The 16,770-nt window shown below is 41.8% G+C and overlaps 1 protein-coding gene across 5 annotated transcripts in view; it reads left to right on the top strand.

Moving 5' to 3' along the window:
* LOC130141965 (tyrosine-protein kinase Fer-like) overlaps positions 1–16,770 on the top strand; it is a 224,729-nt gene that overhangs the window by 38,842 nt on the left and 169,117 nt on the right. For 4 of the 5 annotated variants that reach the window (XM_056323318.1, XM_056323319.1, XM_056323317.1 and 1 more), the window contains 2 exons: positions 1,163–1,336; positions 4,058–4,157. In XM_056323318.1, the coding sequence (XP_056179293.1) occupies positions 1,163–1,336; positions 4,058–4,157 (274 nt within the window). Of the gene's footprint in view, positions 1–1,162; positions 1,337–4,057; positions 4,158–9,905; positions 10,563–16,770 lie in introns of those variants that run through there. The other variant, XM_056323322.1, reaches the window with a different exon arrangement.

Below are 16,770 nucleotides of genomic sequence, written 5' to 3' on the forward strand. Positions count from 1 at the left end.
ACCGATCGTTTTTAGTCTCCAGACTAAAACACGAATTTCTGATATTACCTCAATATTGAAACAAATACTAAAACAGAATCAGAGTTCCGATATTACCTCAATATCGAAACAAATAACAGAATCGAATATCAATCCTATGTATATGGATTGGCTCCGAATTACCCGAAGTTTTAGTCTTCAGACTAAAACATAAATTACCAGATCAGAATCAGATGTATGCCTGCGGTGCTAGCTACCCGGCATACGCCACCCTGCATAAGCACACAGAAATCTTATGACTTACGGACAGCTTTACAGACGGACCAGTCCCCAGAACCAGAAATATCCAGAACAAAACAGTACTGTTCTAAATATAATAGTAATATAATATTTACAATTAATATAATATTTGAATAAAGATAGTACCTTTGCTCTGCAAGATGGAGTCCTTGTCTGCTCCTGCGGTGATCCAGATGAGACGAGGAGCCCCTCTGGGAAAATCCCCGGGGGTACCCTAGGGAGTCCCCGCTCTCAATGGGTCCCGCAGCCGAGCAGAGGAGGTCCCACCTGGGTCGCCAAATTGATTCAAAGAATCTATCACCACTATTCGAGTGGGCGGAGGTTATCTTTATTCGACAGCGCTGGGCGCATGGGGGATCGCTCCTCCAAAGTCATGCACACCAAGGGAGCCTTTCAGCCCCCTCTTTATACAAGTCACTCATGTCTATTCATTAACTTTCTGGGAACTCATTAACATATATTGCACCTGGACAATTAGCACATTCCCATTCAAGGATTTAGTATATCTTCAAGTTAACAATATTAACATATCTCATGCCTGGACAACTAGCACACTCCCTATGTCACCCATTCAAGGATTTAGTGCATCCTCAAGTAAACAATAAGGGTCTCCTCAGATAAACATGAGCATACCGTTCTTTAAATAAATCATATATGGCCCATTATTCAGTCTAATACTTTTTTATTAAAGAATAAATTCAAGGGATTGTTTTGCTGTAGCAGGAAGAACTTTTTTAGAAGATCTCAAGTTTAGGGTAACTTAAAATAAAATTACTAAATTGTTTTAAATTGACGCATTTCCCCCACAGTTCCTGTTCACTATAAGGTTATTTGTAAGCCAGAATAAGTAACTGCTTTTCTGCCTTTTTTTTTTTTTTAATAGTCTTGGTTGCTCATGATGCAGCAAACAGAACAGCTGAGTAAAATAATGAAGACACATGCAGAGGATCTGAATTCTGGGCCTTTGCATAGGCTTACAATGATGATCAAAGATAAGCAGCAAGTGAAGAAGAGTTATGTTTGTGTTCATCAACAAATTGAAGCAGAGATGTACAAGGTATTTTATTCAACTATGTTTTATAGATTTATTATAGTTGTTTAGAAAAGGATGAATTTTTTTTTTTGGTTCTGTTTTTGTGATATGGTACAAGTGATAACCTGTGATATATAGACTGTGTCTAGTTTCAATTTTCAATATTTCCTCAACATTTTCTCTCCCCTGCTAGCTGATAAGGCAGAGACTGAAAATGTTCTATATGCATTTATTTGGACAGATATGGTGGGTTGACCCCAGCCAGCAGCTAAGCACCACGCAGCCACTCACTCCCCCTGCCCCTAGTGGGATGGGGGAGAGAATAGGAAAAGCAAAAGCAAGAAAACTTGTGGGTCAAAATAAAGACCGCTTAAGTGGTGGTGGTGGAGAAACAAAGAAGTGAATGATCATCTTTGCATTACTACCTCCCACAAGTAGACTGATGCCCAGCCAGTCTCTGAGTATTGGCTGCCTCCCCCAAATACCCCTCCCTTCAGTTTTCATTGCTGAGCATCATGTTATATGGCATGTAATATCCTTCTGGTCAGCTGGGTCAGCTGTCCTGGTTGTGTCCCCTCCTAACTTCTTGCCCACCCCTAGCCTACTTGTTGGTGGGGCAGAGTGAGAAACAGAGACGACCTTGGTGCTGTTCATACACTTGTTCAGCAATAGCTAAAACACTGGTGTGTTAACAGCACTTTTAGTCACATGGGGTATCAGGTGGGCAGATATTTGGGATGACCCGCTGTCCTGGTTTCAGAGTGTGGAGTGCCTCCGAGATGAGTGTAGGAGTGTGTGTTTTTGTTAATGAGTGCCAAGCTGGACTAGCCAGTGAGTAGATCTGTGGAGTGGGTAGGAGGGCTCAGGATACAGGCTGGGGTATAGGAGTATGATGGGTTGACCTTGGCCACCATTTCTTTCTTCTCTTGTGCTTCCCCTGCTCCAGTGTGGGGTCCCTCCAATGAGATACAGTCCTTCACTAATTGCTCTGATGTGAGTCCTTCCCACAGGCTGCAGTTCTTCAAGAACTGCTGTAGCATGGGCTCCTACCATGGGGTACAGTCCTTCAGGAACGGACTGCTCTATTATGGGTCCCCCCCAGACCACAGTTCTTGCCAAGAGCCTACTCCAGCATGGGTTCCTCTCTGGAGGCTGCAGCTTTCTTCAGGGTATATCTGCCTGCTACAGCATGGGGTCCTCCATGGGCTGTAGTGTGGATATATGCTCTGACATGGTCTTCCATGGGCTGCAGTGGGACAGCCTGTGTCACCATGGTCTTCAGCACAGGCTGCAGGGGAATCTCTTCTCCAGTGCCTGGAGCACCTCTTCCCCTTCATTCTTCACTGACCTTGGCATCTGCAGGTTTTTCTCTCACTCCTCTCTCACAGCTGCTGTACAGTGGTTTTTACCCTTTTTAAAATATGTTATCACAGAGATGCCACCTGTGTTGCAGATTGGCTCAGCTTTGGTCAGCAATGGGTCTCTTGGATCTGGCTGGATCTGTCTCTGTCTGACTTGGGGGCAGCCACTGGTCTCTTCTCACAGAAGCTACCCATGCCATGTAAACTCAATACATGGAGGGACAGAGAGGCTCTTCCGCTCATCAAGGGATCTATGAATGCACTTGTGAATTGTGTGGTGTGTGTGCTTTCACTGGTGACCTTTAGTTCTTACTAGCCATGGAGGAGGAAGGCGACTTGGTTGTCTATGCTTGTTTTGTGCGAGTCCTGGCTGTTAAAGGCAGTGCATTGTCTGTGGCAGTCTGTGTAGCCCTCTGTCCTCTGTGTTTATGTGTCTGGCATGCACACTCAGCTTTGCTACTGGTTGTACCTGCAAATGGGAAAGCAGCAGCGACATCCGTTGGCCTGGGGTGGAGATCTCCAGGTCTCTGGGCTGGGCTCCAGTGGCTTGGCAGAAGGAATCCCTGGACTCTGAAGCTGCTGGAGGTGGTGGCTACTTATAACATCCCTTGATGTCCTTGGAATAAGAGTTTTAAAAACTTTTGTTCATGAGTGCTCCTTACTGTCCAGAATGTTTTGGGTGGAAGTGGGATTCTAGTCCCTATTCTAAAATGTAAATCAAGCGTAAACCAAATATTGAGTCTGCAGGTAGAGAGCTGTTCAGGACCTTTTCTGTTACTTTTAGCATTAGTGGTAGAATAAAACCTGATGGCAGTCATCCTGTTGATGTTGAGAGTGCTGTGTCTAGGCAGTGAAGCTGACAGGAATTGGTTTCATTCAGGTGCTCTGGGGAAAGGTTAGTTGAAACTATCAAAAATCAGGTCTAGAAAAAAAAATCAGTCTGAAATCTCTACTGAGAGATGGAAAAGCACTGTTTCTTTTTTCTTCCAGCAACATGGTTGGTGTTGAGGTGGAGACTGAATATTGTATAAACTTTTTCATCTACTGTGATTTTAATAAGCATCCTTTTTGGTGCTTTTTCCCACTTGATTAAAATGTACTAATATTTATGATAAACTGTTTCCTAAACATTTGTTGTTACTGTACTGCACTGATTCAAATAGGGAAACTGTTTCAGGCCTCAATTTCATCCCTTACGTTTATTGGGTTTGGGTTTTTTTTACAGCAAGTAATAGCCTTTTAAGATAACCTCAAGCTAATGAAAAAATTTAATATGCTTATATTGGAAAATAAATTCTGTAATCTTGCCATTAGCAAAAAATAATTGTTTGTAATGTTGAGGTTAAGTATTTTTAATATGTTTTATATTTCTGTTTTCTTAAAGGTCACAAAGACAGAATTGGAAAAACTAAAATCTAGCTATAGACAACTAATAAAAGAAGTAAATTCTGCCAAAGAAAAGTATAAAGAAGCTGTGGCTAAAGGTATGTCTGACTTGTATTAATTTTATTGTGGTTTTACAATGTACTAAAACTCTTGCAGTGAAACAAGATTTTTTTATTATAAGCAACTCGATTGCAGTATTAAATACAAAGTGTTTTGAGAGGCTAATTGTCATCATATATACTTGATGATACTGTTCTTGAAAATGAAAATAAATGATAGCCCTTATTTAAAATAAATGGTAGCTCTGTTCTTTTAAACTCATAATTTCTTCAGTGGACATAGTTGGTATGTAAAGTTACTCAAATCAACTGTAATAGTTGTAAGCAGGTTGCAGTTCTGTCTCATCTACATTGTAGCTGCAGCCTATTTGCATCCTGTGATCTTTTATGGTTGCTGCAGTGGCAGCAGCATCAATTCCTGACACTTAGTAGAATGGATCCAAATTGTTTAACCTTAAGCTAAAGGGGGAAAAGAATTCATTGGTATGCTGGGATGTTTTAAAGCTTTTAAAGGAATGGTGTGTCCAAATTGTGTGTGTTTTGATTTCTGTTGATTTGTTCTAATGATTAAGTAAATGAAAGCTTTTGTTCTATTGTCTGTTGAAATATCTTGTTAATTGGTGGGGGTTTTTTACATGCCTTTCTAAGATTATTTTTTTCTTTAAAGAAATTGGATGGCAGTGTGTAAATATAATTCCAAGATCTATCTTTACTTTTTGTATAGCTGCCTAAAATGATACTTATTGTCCTTGGTTCTGTTGCGCTATAATTCATGATGCAGTATAGTAGCTATCGGTGCTGAGAGAAAGATTGTTTCTTTCCAAATTTGTCCAAAATTCTGGGTGAAAACTGATAAATGAATTTGTTGAGGGATGTTAAAGAGTATGGCTTCCTCCTCCAGCTGCTCTGGCCCAGGACTTCCTCCTGTCTGGCTTCTGGAGCCCAGCCTGGTGTGCCTGGGGACCTGGGGTCTCTCTGCCCAGGCTGAGGGACATGACTACTACTTTCCCTTTGCAGGTTCCACCAGTAGCAAAGCTGAGCATGTATCCCAGAGACACATGTGCACACACAGCCAGAGGATGCTGACATGACCGGTTACACAGACTATCACAGATAAGGCATTGCCTTCAACAGCTCCTATGTATAGGACTCTCATAAAACACATAGACAGACAAGTCCCCTTCTTCCTCTGCAGCTGGTAGAGATAGAAGTTCACTAGTGAAATTACACACACAACACTTTAGGTTCACAAGCATGTGCATGTTTGCGGATCCCTCAAGTACTGACACAGCTCCTCTGTCTGTCAGGCACCCCTGCCCAGATCCTGGGCTCTCTTAGCTGCCTCATGGGTCCCCTACTTGCTGGCTAGTCCAGCTTGATGTTCACTAGCAAGCATGCACATGCTTATCCTATAGGCACTCTGTACTTGCAAGTCCCTCTAGGTGTACCAGCACAGACCCTTGCCTGTCTGATATCCCTGCCCAGATCCAGGGCCTCCTACTTGCCAGCTAGTCCAGCTTGAAGTTTGCTAGTGAATACATATGCACACTAGGTTTGGAGAAGATACAGACATTTGGCCCTCACCAGCAGCCGGCACCAGGCACATGGGTTGTGACATGCAGTCCCACTCCAGCTGCTGGCACTGAGCCCCTCACTCACACCAGTCCCTCCCAGTAGCTGGTTTTCAAGACAGACACTGTTCCCACCCCAGTGATTGGAGTTTAAAGGCACCCCTATCCCCCCCCCCATCTAGTAACTGACACCAGAGGCCACAGGGTGCCTACACTCCTGGTCCTACTCCTGTAGCTTGCACCAAATCCACTCACCCGGTAACAGGCATTCCAGGCACAAAATCTGTAGTACCCTACCTATGTCTAGAGATCTATGGCCCTCTCCAACTACTGATGCTAGGACCCTCGCTTGCTCTAGTAGCTGACAGCACAGGCTGCAGGGCACCTACACTCCCTGTCTGATTCCAGTATCTGGCACCAAATTCCACTCACACACAGGTCTCACCAGTAGCTGGTGCTTAATCCTTGCAGCACACATGCATGTGACACAGAGTGAGATTATGCAGAAAGATAGTTAAGAAAATATTTAATAAGAAGATATAAGATTATAGGATAGACTGCAGTGATCAGGTGCAGGGCTTATCCAGACAAGCATACTGACTGGCCCTGTTCTACCTGTGACCAGCTCCTTTGATAGTTTGCCTGCAGTTTCTTGATAGCCCCTCAGCGTGACTGACCAGTTTTGTTTCTGGTTATTGTCTTTGTTAATGCTAATTGATCAGGTTTTATGTCTCTCTGTGTTTGTCTCCCTTTCCTTATCCTACCAGCTGAAGAAATAAACATTCTCACACTCCACATATCCTAACCAATTAGTGTGACTGGCCAGGTTTGTTCTTGTCATGACCTTCCCTTATCACTTGTCCCTCAGGTTTGTCTCTGATTTTGTTTATGGCTCCTTTGACTAGATACCCTTAAAGGAGCAGACACTCTTTCCACATACCTTTACAGCATGTAAAGACAAAATGGCATTGGATAAGAGAAATTATACTTAGTGCCATTTAGCATTTTTTTTTAAACTGGTGTTATGTTCATTTAAAAACATAAATATATACTCAGTTGTTAATTTCATTTAGTTCCCTATCTGTCCTCTGTATTGCTTTAATCTGAAGTTTATCCCCAAGTAATTACATAACATGGGAACTTATAGTACAAAATATTAAAATTATGACAGGGTGTTGTGATCTGATATGTTTTAATTCTTTCTGTTCTACTTCTAGTCATTGTTCTTCATTCCTCATGCACTAAACTTTCCCATTGAAATCAAAGAGTGTTTTGCCTATTCAGGAACTGCAGTGTTTTGATGTTCTCCTGATTAACTGATGTGGTGGGTTAACCTTAAATGGTTGCCAGGTTTCCATTAAGCCATTCTCATTCCCCCTCCTCAATAGGACAGGGGGAGAAAATAAGATGAAAAAAGCTTGTGGGTTGAGAAAATGACAGGGAGATCCTTTACCAATTACAGTCACAGGCAACGCACTCACCTTGGGGATGATTAATTTAATGTCAATGCCAATTACTAATATAGTAGGATTATGTCCAAAGACAAAATTAAAAACACCTCCCCCCCCTTCCCAGGTTCAACTTCTCTGTTCCCAACTCTTCTGCCCTCCCCTGAGCAGTGCAGGGTGGATGGGGAATTTTGTATGACAAACTAAAACCAGTTTGTCTCTGCTGCTCCTACCTCCTTATGCTCTTCTCCTGCTCCAGCGTGGAGTCCCTCCCATGGGATACAGTCCTTCATGAACTGCTCCAATGTGGGCACTTCCTACAGGCTGCATTTCTTCAAGAACTTCTCCAGCATGGGCCCTTTCCATGGGGTATAGTCCTTCAGGAATGGACTACTCCAGTGTGAGTTCACCACAGGCCACAGTTCCTTCCAGAAAACCTGCTCCAGAATGGGCTTCTCTCCGTAGGCTGCAGCTCTTGCCAGGAGCCTGCTCCAGTGTGGGCCCTCCATGGGCTGCAGCTTCCTTCAGGTCATATCTACCTACTACAGCATGGGATCTTCCACGGGCTGCAGGATGGATATTTGCTTCAATGTTGTCCTCCATGGGCTCCAGGAGGACAACCTGCTTCACCGTGGTCTTCACCATGGGCTGCAGGGGAATATCTGCTCTTACCCCAATACACCTATTCCCTGTCATGGGGGAGATTTTAGACTGCTTAAAGAATCACTGCCAAAGGTATCAGCAAAAGTGGGTTTATTGAAGTAAGATGTTGTAAAAGTGAGACTTAACAAAGTCTGATGGCAAGGTTCACTCTATTACTTACTGCACAGAGGATGTAATAACAATTCAAAGTTTCCAATTCAGAAATCTTAGTGCACTACAATGCAGTGTTATGCATGATGTTGGTCACTTATCAAAGATCTGCAGTTGGTAAGGAGGGTCTCAACCTTGAAGAGTAACCTTGAGAGATGTCCCAGCTTAAGGGGAGATCACTGCTGTGCAGCTAGCTGCTTAGCAGCGAGCGTTCAAAAAAAGCTCTCCTGGGCTGTCATATTTATGGAATAAAGTGGTTGGCTTGTAGTCAAATTACATGTGATTAGAAAAGGTAAGTATGAGACTCCTTGTATCTACAATTTTCTTTGTTCCTTGACAAATTAGTCTTGGAAGAACCACCTGGTATTCATGTGTTAATTGCATGATTGGTGTTCCAGTCTCCAAGCTCATATGCATCAATGCTCCTCATGGCACCCTGTTCCTGTGTGGGTTTTCAAAGAACAGGAACAGATTGGAACTAGAGAAGTTCAAGGCCTGGTTATGGCCTAGGCCTTTACTTTGGAGCCTGAACCAAACTACCATAAGTTTGGTCAAAGAGTGCATCAGTTGCATTCCCTCTCCTTCTTCACTGACCTTGGTGTCTGCAGGATTGTGTTTCTGACTTCCTCCCCCCTCTTTCTCTTATACCTGCCGCACAGTGGATTTTTTGGGGTTTTTTTGTTAGGTTGGGGTTTTTTTTTACCCTTTCTTAAATATGTTATCACAGAGGTGCCACCAGCATTGTTGATTGGTTCAACTGGCCAGTGGTGAATCTGTTTTGGAGCTATCTGGAACTGGGTCTGTCCAGCATGGGGGCAGCCCCTGGTGTCTTCTCACAGAAGCCACCCCTGCAGCCCCCCTGCTACCAAAACTGTGTCATGTAAACTCAATACAACTGCATTAATATTTTTTTTTAAATAAAACCCTGCTGGTTTTGGCTGGGAAAGAATTAATTTTGTTCATAGTAGATTGTATGGGGCTATGTTTGGGATTTGTGCTGAAAATAGTGTTGATAACACTGATGTTTTAGTTACTGCTGAGCAGTGCTTACGCAGTGTCAAGGCCATGTTTTCTGCTCCTCACACTGCCCTATCAGCAAGCAAGTAGTTTGGAGGTGAACAAAAAGTTATGGGGGGACACAGTTGGGCACTGCTCAGAGACTGGCTATACGTAGGTCAGTTGGTGGTGAGCAATTGTTTTCATTTGCATCGCTTGTCTTTTTGGGGTTTTATTTTTCTCTCTCTGTTATTTCCCCCCCCCCCCCCTTTTCCTTACAGTAATAATAATAATAATAATAATTTATTTTTAATTATTAAACTCTTTTTATCTCAACCCACGTGTGAGTTTCTCCCTTTTACCCTTTCAGTTCTCCATCCCACTGGGTGGGAGGGTGAGTGAGCAGCTGTGTGGTGCTTAGTTGCTGGCTGGGGTTAAACCATGATAAAACCAAAAAAGCACTGTTTTTAAGACACTTAATTCTATTGTGGTTTTCCTTAACCTTCTTATTCTTTCTTCCATTTAGTATGTCTTCTATTATTATATTTCATACTTAATTTCACTTTCCCTACTATCTTAGTGTAAATCTCAGTTAACAGACTGATCCTCAGAAAAATGTTGCAATATTTTTGCCAAGAATTGCAAAATTAAATGTCTTACAGCTTCTCTTACACACACCTCCTTCTGGGCTGTGTTCTTGACTACAAATATTTTTGTAGTTGTAGTGGTGTAGATAATAGATCAGTAAATCAGTTGTAGGTCAGCTGAGCTGTTGTAATTTTTTTAAGCCATGGTATTTTCATAGGGTTTCTGAACCTTTGAATTGTCAAGCTGGTTTGTGAGGTGAATAAATTATGAAGGTTTGAGTAACTAGTGTGGGGTTTTTTGGTGTTTTTTGTTAAAAAATTATGTGCTATTAAGAGATATGGTTTTTCTTTATATGCAAACTGGTTCAGAGCTGTCCGGAACTGGATATGTCTGGCACAGGAGGCAGCCTGAGGAGAGCCCCATGCTGGAGCAGTGGGATACTTCCTGAAGTAAATGCAGCCATAGTGAACCTACACTAGAGCAGGAGAAAGGAGCACAGCAGAGAGGAACTGTTACATACTGACTCTTTTGGAAAAATAGGAAGGAGGAAGTTGGAGTTGCACTTTATGTAAAAGACTAGTTTGAGTGCATGGACATAAGCTATGGAGTCTGTGAACATTGTTGGATGCCTTTGGATCAAGACTGGAGGGATCGTCACCAAGGGGGATCTTTTGTTAGGTATCTGTTACTAATCTCCCAATGAGGATGACACCCTTGATGAAACCTTACTTTGGCTACTCAAGGAAGTCTCAGGCCAACAGAATCCGGTCCTCACGGGTGACTTCAATTAACTGTACATTTGTTGGGAAAACAACACAGCAGTGCACAAGTCGTCCATCAGGTTCCTGGAATACACTGAGGACTTCTTCCTGCTACAGATGCTAGACATGCTGACTAGGAATGGCACATTGCTAGATTTACTACTCACAAATCAAGAAGACTTACTTGACAACATAACTGCCAATGGTAGCCTTGGATACAGCAACCACAACATTGTGGAATTTAAGATCCCGCCGAGCACGCCGAAGGTGAGTAGTAGGACAAAGACCCTGGATTTTAAAAGAGCCAACTTCAAGATGCTCAGAGTTGGGCTGTGAGGGATTCTGTGGGAAGTATCTATGGAGGACAAAGGAGCTTGTGAGTTCTGGGAGTTGTTCAAGAACAGCTTCCTGAAAGTACAAGAACAGTCCATCCCCTACAAAGGGAAAGGAAGAAGGCAGAACAAGAGGCCACCCTGGCTTAACAAAGAGCTTTTGGGTTTGCTTAAAAGCAAAAAAGAAGCGTATTGGCTATGGAAAGGCAGCCAAATATCCATCGAGGACTACAAGAACCTTGCTAGGGCATGCAGTCAGGAAGGCTAAGGCTCATCCAGAACTGAAATTGGCCAGAGATGTAAAGTACAAGAAGAAAGGGTTCTTCAGGCACGTGAGCAGTAAGCAGAAGCAGAGGGAAGACAGAGGCCCGTTGCTAAACAGGGCAGGGAAGCTAGTCACTACTAATGCTGATAAGACAGAGGTTCTCACTGCCGCCTTTTCCTCTGTCTTTACTGATGCAGCTGGACCCCAGATCACAGGATCAAGTAGCTATGACAATGCATGCATTGACCCACCAGTAGTGGAGGAAGGGCTGGTCTGCAGCCTCTTGCAAGGCCTCAACCCACATAAATCTATGGGAAGTGGCTGACACTAGTCAGGCATTTGGACTAGATGATTGTTGTAGGTCCCTTCCAACTGAAACAGTCTAGTCTATTCTTACGTTGCTGACATTGTTACGAGGCCACTGTCTATAATCTTTGAAAAGTTGTGATCAGGGGATGTCCCTGATGACTGGAAGAGGGCAAATGTCATACCCATCTACAAGAAAGGCCCAAAAGAGGACTCGGGAAACTACATGCCCATTAGTCTTACTTCAGTCCCTGAGAAAGTAATGGAATGAGTCCTCCTAGAAACTATCACAAGCCAAGTGAAGCAGATGACTGGGAAAAGTCAGCCCAGATTTACCAAGGGCAAATCATGGCTGACTAACCTGATCACCTTCTACAGCAAAATAATATCTTCTGTCGACATGGGGAGAGCAGTGGATGTTGTTTGCCTGGACTTCAGCAAGGCATTCAATGCTGTTCGTCCAGGAGAAGGCTGTGGGAAACTGGCAAGATACAGAGTAGATGGGTGGTCTGTGAGGTGGGTAGGAAACTGGCTAACAGACCACGCTCAGAGGGTGGTGGTCAATGTTTTTTCCTCAGGCAACAAAGGCAAATTGGATCCTGGGCTGCATCTGCAGGGGTGTTGCTATCAGAAATAGAGATGTGATCATTCCACTCAGCCCTTGTCAGGCCGCACCTGGAGTACTGTGTCCGGTTCTGGTCCTCACAATTCAAGACAGACGTGGGCAGACTGGAGAGGGTCTAAAGGAGGGCCACAAAGATAGTCAAAGGGCTGGAGAACTTGCCGTATGAGGAAAGACTGGAGTTAGGTCTTTTCTCCCTGGAGAAGAGAAGGCTTGGGGAGGTCCTCATCGCAATATTCCAGTACTTAAAGGGTGGTTATAAAGAGGATGGAGGCTCTCTCTTCACAAAGAGTCACATGAAGAAGACAAGGGGCAATAAGTACCAGTTGCAACTGGAGAGGTTTCATCTTGATATAAGAAAGAATTTTTTTTATGGTGAGATCAATCAGTCACTGGAACAACCTCTCCCTGGGACATGGTAGAGTCCCCATCACTGGAGGTTTCCAAGATGTGACTGGACAGGGTGCTGGCTAATCTCATCTAGGCTCCCTTTTCCCCATGAAAAGTTGGACTAGATGATCTTTTGAGGTCTCTTCCTACTGGGCTGTCCTGATGCTATGATTGTAACCCCTCATCCTCCCCCTGTTCTATTAAGCCTGGGAAAAGGGGTTTGGGGGAAGGTGGAGGTTTGGATTTTTTGTTGGATTTGATTGGGTTTTTCTTTCTTTGTTTCTCACTACCCAAGTGTATTTTTATTGGTAATAAATTAAATTTCCCCAGATTGAGTCTGTTGTGCCTGTAATGGTAACTGGTAAGCAATCTACCTGTCTTTTTCTTGACCCGTGACCTTTTTCATCCTATTTTCTCTCCCTGTCCTGATCAGGAGGGGGAGTGAGCAGCTGGGTGGGTATCTGGCTGTTGGCTGAGGTTAACCCAGTACAATCCATTTTTGTGCCCAATGTGAGGGACCAAAAAGTGCTGTGGTCAGTCAACTCAGCCTGCCTCTCGTCCACTTCCCTCTCCTGTGGGATGCAGAGAAGAATATAAAGAAGGTGAAGAGTTGTGAATTGAGATGATGAAAGTTTAATAGAGAATGCAAAAGCTCTCTGCACAAGGAAAGCAAAAAGAGTAATTCACTGCTTCCTATGTACAGGCAGCTATCCAGCCCTTCCTTGGAAAGCAGGGCCTCAGCATGTGTAATGGTTGCTTGGGAAGACAAGGAGCATAACTGTGACTGTCCCCCCTTCCTCTTCTTGAGCTTTTATTGCTGAGCATGATGTTCTCGGGTATGGAATCTCTCTTTGGTCAGTTTGGGTCAGCTGTCTTGGCTATGTCTCTTTCTAACCTCTTGTCTACCCCTAGCCTACTTGCTTTTCCGGGGGCAGGGGCAAGCCTTTATGCTGTGCAGGTGCTGTTCAATAATAGCCAATGCATTGGTGTGTTACCAATGCTCTTTTAGCAACAAATAACATCATATGGGGTGTTATGAACAAAGTTAATATTGTCCTAGCCAGACCCAGTAGATAAGCATATAATTTCATCTTTTTATAACACATATGTGGAATTGCAATAGCATAGTAAAAATTAAATCACGTTTGCAGTCTCTAGGTTGCCTTCTGTTCCCTGGCAATGTTATGATTTAAAAAAGACTTAATAATATTAAAGTACACCTAGCATATTATACAGTATTATATTTGCTGGGAGAATGTTTTCTGATTCCTGCACACCTCGTGATTTAATACTTCAGGACGTGAAATTAGAATTGATTCAATTTTATTGGTATATAATGAAGCTGTACAGAACACAAGCTATATCTATGATAAATAAGGATGCTGTAAAAAAGCTTTGGTTAAACTAGGTTATTGCCCTACCGCTCTTTGTAATAGCTGAATGGTCAGATAATATTTTTATTAGGTTGTTGGTGCATTTATTTTGAGCTGTTTGTATAATCATGATTATACCATTATGTTTCCTGGTGGCATATGTTTCCTTTAGATATTACTGACATCAGGGAAACTCAGGGGTTTGAGTTTGTGTTTGCCTGAAACTCTTACATTGTAAGATGAAACTAGTAATGCTGGTTAAACTGGCCTGCGTTATGTACAGATGTTAGCAGGCTCAATGAAAGAAATATGGTGTTTTGCATGTTTCCGCTCAGAGAGAGAACACCAGTACTTGCAAGGCCTAGGGTTGTTTCTTGTGAAAATAAAGCTTTTAGCATAGGGAACTCTGGGGAGGGAGCATGGTGCCAAGAGATCTCGGTGGCTTTTTGTGGAGCTAGTTTGGGTCCAACTTAGGCATATTGTTTCAAATCAACATAGACGTACAGCCCCAGGATGTGCACTACTCTGTTCTCACAGACCAACACTCATAATTTTGAGAGAATTTGTTAGTGGTATTTATTAGCTCAAGCATGTTATGGCAGTGCATAAGATTGCATTTTTATTTTTCTTTCTGTTATACTTTATTATTTATCTTAACTGCTGATACTCATTAAACAGGTAACTTTATTGACCTAACTTTTAGCTCAGAAGTTTAGACCTTCAGTATTCTGAAAACTTTTAAGTATATACAAATAGTTTTTTCCTCCATCAGAAACCTATTTGACACTTGCAGTCATGAATTTGTTAGATAAGGTTTGGGGAAAAACAACTTATACTTTTTTCACAAATATATTGAGTAGAGGAGAGAATGGGTGATTTTCTTTTTTTGAAAAAAAATATTCATGTAAGTCTCTTGCAATACATAAAGGGAAAAAAAAAGACCTTAGAGACTAAAAGGCAACATACTCTATTCTGTCCATTTTTGCGATTTAGGTCTTATAAAATCCATGTTAATTAAGAGCACTGCACTTAAATCTCTATTTGGAGAGTGATGGTAATTCAGGCTTGTCAGTAAATTTTAGAGTTTGCTTCCTGAGATGGAACTAATAATGAAAGCTATCTTAGTTTAGTTGAGGTAGTTTGCATTAAAAATACTTCGTAGATCAGTATAAATTATTTTAAAGTCTCTTGACTTCTGGTCTTGTAGAAGCCTAGTGAGGTTGGGTTCAAAATGGGAAACAAAAATGCTTAAAAATCCATGTTGTTGGTTAATGTGCTAGCAGTTTCCCCAGGATGAATAAAAGCTATCAAATGAAGAAATCATTTTCATTATCACCTATGATATTTAGATGTACATGGTATTATATAAAATACTTAATTTAAGCAGATGATGGGATCAGGAAGATCCTAAGATCAACTAAATAGGTAATAGAATAATCAATTATAAGGTAACTTCTACTAGGTGTTATGACTTGGTCTTTTCTATTTAATGATGGAAGACTAGAGAAATCAAACTATGAGGAAAGGCTTAATAGAAGAAATGGACAAATTAGAGGGTTGCCCCCAAAAGTGGTAAGCAACAAAGCTTTCTTAAGAATTCACTGTAAATTGTGTAAATTTTTCTTCAGTATTGGGAGTTGGTTACCTTGAATATACCTATCTGCTTTGGCTTGGTATATCACTCTAAGTTTAGTATTTTTTTTTCCTCCCTATCATGCCTAGGTTCCTGTTTGCTTTAATTTTAGAAGTTTTTAGTCCATACCAAAATTGACTTTCTTAAACACTGGTAAATATCTAATGCATTATGGTATGGTTTGACTTAGTTTTACACTTCAGTGCTGATGTTTAGAAAAATTTTAAATTCTGAAATAAACTGAAGGGTTGTTTTTTGTCTGAAACATACTCTCAAAACTGGCATTTTTTTCTCAAAGTAGTATTGTTGCTTCATTAAAAATAAAAACAAAAACCTTGGTACTCCCCTAATATTATTTTCAGTTTCCATTTTAAATTTTTCTGAAATAAAATGCTGTGATACCTTAGTTGAAGCTTTAATAGAGAAAATTATCATAATCCAAAACCAAATTCCTTGGCTTTTCTTGGGAAATAAACAGATATACTAACTGATGCTAGAGAATTTTGGATAGGAATTTAAAATAAAAATATTGATTGTGTATCTGAGCCACATAAAGATAAACCAAAAAATGGATGAGATGACCAAAAGAACCCTCTAAATATACCCAAAGGAGAATAACTTGTTTCATGCTTGTATGTCATGGTCTGAAGGAAAAGAGAGAGAAAAGGTTTTGTGCATGACAGTGACTGATCCTCTTCCATGCAGTTTTTAACAGAACAGATAAAGCTGAGGAGTTTGAGAGTAGAGTTTTAGCTATCATGTTCTGTAGTATATAATAGCATAGAAATGATAAGATTTAATTGAAATGTTATTAATATAAATCAAAATATAAAAAAATATTAATCTAATGTGAAAAAATGTATGTGTAATTTGAGAAGTATGAAGACAACTGCAAGGTCAAACAAAGGTATGATTCAGCTACCAACCAAACATCAAATCAGGGCAAGTTTCAGACACTGTAGGGAATTGTTACTGGAAACAAGTAGTTTTAATGAACAAGCAAGAGATAAGAAAAAGAGACTATTCTGAATTCCAAAAAATCTATAGTCTTTTTGTGTGTTTTAAGAATGTTGTAAGAACAATGCTCCTGTATGAATCTTGTTTACTTTCCTCTCCTCCTGAGTTATCATTTGAAAGGCTTGACTGAGAGACAGTAACTCACATAATACAATGGAGCTTTTTAGAAAGTGTGCAAAAGTGAAGCTTGTGCAGGCCCAGAGGGCTCTAATAGACCTTACTGGCTCTTATCAGCCTCCTCCACTCTTGCCCAGGGGCCCTATTTCAGCTCAGCACAGGGCTGTCAGTCCCTGCCCCAGCAATACCATAGGAATGCCAGTCTCCAGCTCTGCCACAGCCCTGCCTTGCCTGGCCATGAGCATCACTGAGCTGGCCCTGACCCACAGACTGATGTCTCAGCCTGGCCTCTACCCAGCCCTATCATCATGTCCCTGCCTAGCTACCCCAGGTCTGATGCTGGGTACCCTCACCAGGCCTGATCCTGACACCCACCTGCAGGCTCATGTCCTGGCTCGGCCTCTGCAAATTCCAGTGGAA

Source organism: Falco biarmicus, chromosome W (genome assembly GCF_023638135.1).
Source record: "Falco biarmicus isolate bFalBia1 chromosome W, bFalBia1.pri, whole genome shotgun sequence".
NCBI classification, from domain to species: Eukaryota; Metazoa; Chordata; class Aves; order Falconiformes; family Falconidae; genus Falco; species Falco biarmicus.